This window comes from Euphorbia lathyris, chromosome 1, assembly GCF_963576675.1.
Source record: "Euphorbia lathyris chromosome 1, ddEupLath1.1, whole genome shotgun sequence".
NCBI classification, from domain to species: Eukaryota; Viridiplantae; Streptophyta; class Magnoliopsida; order Malpighiales; family Euphorbiaceae; genus Euphorbia; species Euphorbia lathyris.
Window position 1 is genome coordinate 114,983,254 of NC_088910.1, and position 7,203 is coordinate 114,990,456.

A 7,203-nucleotide genomic window follows, 5' to 3' on the forward strand; every position below is an offset into this window, starting at 1 on the left:
TTTGGTTAAGAATAATAATCTTGAACCCGTATTGTATTAGTGTATGTTTGTTTTAATGCTAGAAGACATAAAAATTCTATTACTCGTCTCTAAGATGCCAATGCTTCTTTCATTATAGACATGAATGCTATTTATGTTCATGTCAAAGATTATTTTATTGATCATTTTGCTTCTTTATAAGTTTGTAACTGGTGAGATGGATTACACCTATTAAGTATGATGGGTTTAAAAATGTCATTTTCAAATGTAAATGGATAAATCGTTAGGTCCTCATGGGCTTAATCCAAGTTTTTACCAACAAATCTGGAATATGTTAGTGACAGGATATCTTTAATGCTTATTCAACAAGATGGTTGAATAGAAATTAGTTCCCAACTAATGTTATTATTTTAATGCCTAAAGTTGATTCTCTTGAAACTATAAAAGGCCTTTGTCCAATTTCTTCATGCAATATCCTTTATAAAATCATTGCAAAAGTTTTTGCTAATAGGTTAAAAAATATTTTGCCTAATATTATTTATGATAGCCAATTTACTTTGCGTCGAGAAATCTATTATTAATAGTGTGTTCATGGTTTTTTAGTCTATTAACTTTATGAATTTTATGAAGTAGAAAAATAGAGGTTGGAATGGAAATGTGGCTCTTAAGATCCACAATAGTAAGGCTTGTGATCGTGTTGGTTTGGGTTTTTTTGGAGGCAATGCTTAATCGTATAGGTTTTCATTTCTAATGAGTATCTTGGATCATGTTCTTTGTAACTATAATGTTCTATTGGGTTTTTATTTATTAATGATGATATAGAGAGGTCTTTGGTCGGGTGACCTATTGTCCCCCTGACTTTTTATTATTTTGTGCAATAAGGTCATGTCCGAGTTTTTGGGTTTGATTAATGGTTGCCGAGTTTGTTGCTGTGTGTCCTAGTGTGTCTCGTTTTCTTGTTACAAATGACAGTTTCTTGTTCTTTAATGCTTATATTGAGGAATGCAATGCAAGGCTATTAGTGAGATTTTTGCTGTCTATAAGGAGGCTTGGGGGTTTTTGTTTATTCCATTTTTTCTTTTGTTTGCGTTTTCACGTTAAAAGAGAGAGTTTTAGGTGTTTGGTTACAGACTTCTATCTATTTTTTATACATGAAAATTTGCTTTCTATAAAACATTAAATCCATACTTTTTGAAAAAGCAGTTTTTTCTAATAGCAAACTGTAACACTAAATAACAACAACAACAAACCGTAGACTTAGGAAAGAGATAGTTGGAGTCTACTACTTTGTATATTGACCGCTTAATTGGTATTTATGATTTCCTATATTGACTGGTTGCAGTCAAGTTAAGAAAGAATGCCTCAATTGGAATTGTGAATAAAGTGTACATGTCATGTCTTAAGGAATAATTCAAAAGACTTTTCAACTAAATATGTGCCTCCCCTATGTGTCCTCCCTTATGAGAGTTTGTTTGCATGTGCACCAATTCATTTCCTTTTTATTTTTAGTTTTTTCTTTCCTTATTAGATTATTTTTATAATTTTATAATTGTAATTATATATTTATTTGCCAACTATTTAAAACATGTTTATATTAATTATTATATCGGTTTTGATCACATTGCCCTTAATGATCATATACTATTTGGTCATTCATTGTTAGATTTAGACTTATTAGAATCTTATGGTGGAGATTCAAAACATCCTAAGATTTAGATGTAAAAAACATACATCTAATGGTGAATGACCAATTTCATTTGGTCATTAAAGTGCATATCAACATAGCTAATATTACATACCTAATTAGTACCGTTATTAATTTGTTTTAATTATTTTATTGAATTCATGGCCATATGAGATTTATATATTTTTTATCATTTAATAGTAATATGGTTGAATATTAATTGTTGCATATTTCTTTTGTGAAAAATTAACAAAAAAAAAAAAAAAAAGCTATAATTTATAAAATTAACTTGAAAGCCTAAAGGCAGAAATTTTCATCAAGAAAATTTTACAAAAACTAGATTTTAGCTAACCATATATCTACTCCTTTATCTATCTTCCTTCATGAACTTGTGTTATTCCTAGACTCTCCCTCCCCCTTAATTCTAAACTGATCCAAATTAAAGAGAGGAGGAATATCAAAAATTAAAAACATAAAAGAACAAATAATATTGATGAACTGCTTCACACTAAGGGACTTTTCTCTTCATCTGCACCTTCTTTGTGGTTATCAATCAATCTTTTAGCTTCTTTCATATGAGATATTTCAGCCTTTGATGATATCTTTCTAGGAGGTTGTGTATCTGGCAACATCTTCAGTACTATTCCCATGGCTATTAGCAGCAGTCCACTTCCATGCTGCTCTGTTAATGGCTTTGTGAATATCATGTATGACAGCAACAATGTCACTGCTTTTCTAGCTGTTGTTATCTGCCACCATAATACCAATTTGTCAAGAAAAATCATTACAAGACACATCTTAATCAAGATGATGAATTGCCTCAAGATGTGCCTAATCAATAAGAGAAAAAACTTCCACTCAATGGGGATCAATTTTATCAGTAACGGATCCAGGATTCACCGATAGAGGACTGACAGGAGAGAGAGGTGTTTGAAGCATTTTTTGAATCTTTAGTGATCTATGAGAACTCAATTGATATTTTTTGGGTGCTTCTGCACTAAAAATTAAAGCTCCACACAGTTTCCATAGAGTTTTCCGGTGGTTTTCGATAACCAATGGGTGCTACCCGGTCCCCCTTAGATCCGTCACTGAATTTGATCCTTCAACTTGAATAGCAAAGTACTAATTTGTATCATAGACAGACACACACACTGACACAATTCACATGTGGACTAATATTACCATAAGTGTCAAATTGTGAACTAAGTAGAAAAGGTGTGAAAATGGATTATAGAGTCATTTATATAATGAGTTCAAATGAGTTATTTCTGGTAATCATGTTGTCATGTAGAAATTCACACCCCTAAAGTAGATACCCGAATTTAACTTTTTTTTTTTTTTGGGGGGGGGGGAGTAAAATGATCCATTGAACCAAGTAAAAGGCCCAAACTGACCCTCACACCACTCAAATTCCATCATTTATGAAGCCCATGTGAGATTCATAAACAATCTGAAATCCTAATGATGGAAGATGCATCCTACTAGCAAATTTTACAGCATGAAAGTAAATTCAGTTCTTCTACCAAGACACCAGGCACTCATTTCAAAACCCCATTTACAGCACAGTGAAGTGTTTCAACTACTCCTCCAAGAGGGATAGATACTACTGTAACAGACAATAAAATGTAATAAAAGCTTTTTACTGCCGTTAAAGAGAAGATACCTACCATGGCTGTGGTGGCAGCTCCAAAAAGAGCAATCAGAGATAGAACAGACACTTGTCCTATGAATGTTGCCATAGCTTCAAATATAAGTACCCCGTACACATAAGGATGCTGCATCAATCAAATAAAATGAAAAAGGGTAAGAGTCCAAGCATATAAAACACAAACTTTGTTGGCAGCCTAAATAATCAAAAGGAGAATATAAGAATCCAAGGAAGAACAAGAACAATCAAAAGAGAGAGAAAACAAAATCCTTAATCTGTTTACATTCAAACCGCCTGAGTACAATAAAACCCATTAACTTTCGCTTCCACCAACACACACTGACGTTCTGTACATACCCTTTTGAGTCAAAAAGCACTCCACTTTCATCGTGCAGTAGAAAATTACCATTTTGAACTTGAATTAATCAAAGAATATAATAGGCTCAATACATCATTAGCCTTATGAACTTTGTTCAAAAAATTAATTGGACCCCAAATTTTAAGGATGTTTAGTCTATGAACTTGCCTAAAAAAACATAATTAATCATGATGAGAACAAACAAAGTAATGCTTACTTTATCAAATTTTAAGCATGTTTCGATAGTCTCTGAACTTGCGTAAAAAAAACATAATTAATCGTGATAAGAACAAACAAAGTAATGCTTACTTTATCAAATTTTAAAGATGTTTCGATGGTCTCTGCGTAAAAAAAACAAGATTAATCCTTTAGTGCGACATGGCAAAGTAAATAAATTCTTCAGAGGATGATATCCAATATTCAGAGCCAATCGTTTTTTTTAGAGCCAAAAGGTATTTAGCCAATACTATAATATTAAATGAAGTAGACCCATCGGCATCATGGCATCGATTTCATCTAAAAAATTAGACTTGTTGTGCATGGCCGGCACGTTGGTGTGACACAACTTTAGCCCATTAATATTAAATTCAAAATAAGGTAGGTAGTCTTCAAAGGGTAGGTAAATTAAATAGTATCCCAAAATTGCATATAAGTAACAACATATGTATATCACAAGTATGGAAATATTATTTACTTGAGCACAAGAATTCCAAGCTGTAAACAGCTCTCCAGTCAAAATCATTGGAGGAAGCAACAAAGGCAATCCAACTACTGTTGTGCAGAATAGCACCTCAATCTGTTACAAGTAAATTACACCACATATTAACAATGAAAAATAAGTTCTATTTTACATCAGAAATACATTTTTACAGTTCAGAAAAATGGTAAATACCTGCGTTGTATCAGGGTTCATCTTAAAAATTGCTTCTTGCAGATTTCCCATCAAAGAATCCATAACTAAAGCACCACAGATCATTAGAACTCCAATTATGCTAAAGTTTGGAGAAGTTTGGGCATCAGCCAAGGTGAATAGGATCAGCCCAACAACTAGTAGCAAAGCAGAGATATATTCATGCAATGAATATTTCCTTCTCAAACCAGGAATAAAGGCACCCATTAGCATAACCGGCAGTACCTAAAATTATAAAAAATCAAGCAGATTTGTGTAAATTAAACAGGGATTAATGAAACTTGTCCGGAAATTGCGAACAAAATTTTCACCTTGGTGGATTTGAACATAATTTGTGCTGGATAGTTAAGGAAAGCCAGGGAACCTTTGGTCAACCCATGAGAACCCATAAGAACAGCAGAAAGTTTCCCATAAGTTTTCCATGGGTTAACCATTTGCTTGGTGTTGAAACCCTGGAAGTAAATAAGCACCAGGTACACAAAACCTTGTACAAAAGTGAAATACCAGCCATAGCTAGAATTGGGAAACAATAAGAAATTAGTAAAACAAATTAGATACTGAAATTCAATTCAATGTGGAGATATTAATATACCTGAACTTAAGCCGGTTATAAACATATTCCTGAAATTAACAAATGAAAATTGAAAACGCATGAATTTTAACTCGAAAATGAGAAAGGATTCATACGATTGATAAAACAGTAAACAAAGAATAAGGAATAGAAAGCACAGCTTAAGAATGTGATTATTTCACACTCATGCATCTCTGTTTAATTGTGACGAAAAATGACGTGAGAAAGCAAGGACAAAACGATAACAAAATTTTCAATACAATTCATCATCGAAATCAGTATCTTGACTTGTTTGCTTCCAGAATTTGGGGGAAAAAATCAAAATAACAAATGAAACAAGATCCGAAATTCCTACACATTCTCAGCTACCAAACAGAGCATGACCAAAAGGGAAGGAAATGAATATTGAAAAGGACCGAAGAATTTCCAATAAAAAAAGCAATTGCAAAAAAGAAAAAGTGATGAAAAATTGATTAAACAAACCTCGCAAACTCCATTGACGAGATAACCAAAGAAAAACCCAGAGGAACAAATAAGGAATTGCTGCCATTTAGGTCGATCAGAAAGAGAAATTCCAAACAAAAACCTTGATTGATCCTCTCCCTTCATATCTAACAATCTCCCAGAAATGAAATTGAACACTAGAATGGCCAAACAGCCAGAAAGTCAGAAAGGGGGGTAATAAAGAATCAGCGGTGCATGGAAAGTGTGAATAAGAGAATCAATGGATGAAACAGAGAAGAAAGGTATCAATGGCTAAAGAAGGAAAAGGATCAAAATCAATTCTCTCTCTCTCCCTGAAAACACAAAAGAGAAATAAATAGAGAGGCGGGGAGAGAGTGATGAAATTAAAGCTTTGGTTTGGGTTTAAAAATGGAGTAAGCATAGAAGATTATTTAAAGAGGTAAGAGAAAATTGGCGAGTTTGACTCACACAAAGGACACGTTAAGGAATTAGGAGAGTTTCGGATCTTCCGGTAGTGAGAGAATTCATCACGTCATCTATGGAGATGGAGATTTTTATAACTGTCTTTTATTTGAACATTGACTGCAAGTAAAATCTGCAGCCTTTTTCATATATCTCCCCTTTCTTTACTCAAAAATCCAATTACATTTCATTCCTAAATTATATTTTAGTATGTTAATAATAATCAATTGAGACTATGCAATGAGATACGTTTTTTTTTCATTAATAGTAATTGTTGGATCAATCAAAAATACCTCAAAATTATGTACATTTCTACTCGTATCCAACACCGTGATTTGCGGAATAACAGGTTCAACAGTTACAATCGTTTCTATTTGATAATATGCTCTCACTATTGATTGACTATCTCATGGACCTCGTCTAGTATTTAGGACACATAACCTGATTCTACTATAATACAAAGTATACGGTGCACTAAAAGAAAGTCAATTCATTCCTTCTGCTCACCTAATCTTTATATTCCTCGATATCATTTCACATATTAACTTAGTTATCGGAGCAGAGTATAGGTCCTTGATCCCTCATTGATCCATAGTTTGTCTTATTGCAGGCACCTAAAGGTCTTGTCAAGCTCAGGTTAGACTGTATCACATCAAATTGGGGGCATTGAGCATGGATTCGAAAGATTGACGTCGTGACTCAGTTAAATAGCTTTGTGGTTCCGACATCTTCAAACATTCCTTCGACGTTGACTCAACCATCAAAGAATAGAGCCTTTGTGGACGCTAATGACAACCCACTAGAATCTCTTCAGGTTACAACGAAGTTCAATCAAATAATGAGGCCAGTTTAGCCTCGTTGGATCTAGAGCAAAGAAAGTTCATGGATGAAATTACCAAGCAGCTCCTCTACAATGTGAGTTTGGTCCAAGAGTCAATGAACATCCTTAAAGCTTAACATAACATGGAGATGATGGCAGTTGTTAGAGCAGAACTGAAGGAGGCAAAAGAAGCAAACAAACTCCCTAGCATGCATGATTCTATTTCTTGTCCTATAGAATGCCACATCATCCAAACTTGTCGTGAAAGAGGGATTTGCCCTCAGATTTTCACTAAGATGAAACAAG

At 33.6% G+C, this 7,203-nt stretch overlaps 1 protein-coding gene across 1 annotated transcript; it reads right to left on the reverse strand.

Moving 5' to 3' along the window:
* Positions 1-1,947: 1,947 nt before the first annotated feature.
* Positions 1,948-6,097, reverse strand: LOC136210710 (UDP-galactose/UDP-glucose transporter 4). Its single transcript, XM_066002088.1, has 7 exons — positions 5,634-6,097; positions 5,172-5,200; positions 4,891-5,092; positions 4,562-4,804; positions 4,364-4,465; positions 3,331-3,438; positions 1,948-2,412 (listed from the first exon to the last, which is right to left on the reverse strand). Exons 1-7 carry the CDS (start codon positions 5,757-5,759, stop codon positions 2,167-2,169), a joined length of 1,056 nt encoding a protein of 351 aa, XP_065858160.1. The 5' UTR covers positions 5,760-6,097; the 3' UTR covers positions 1,948-2,166.
* Positions 6,098-7,203: the final 1,106 nt, after the last annotated feature.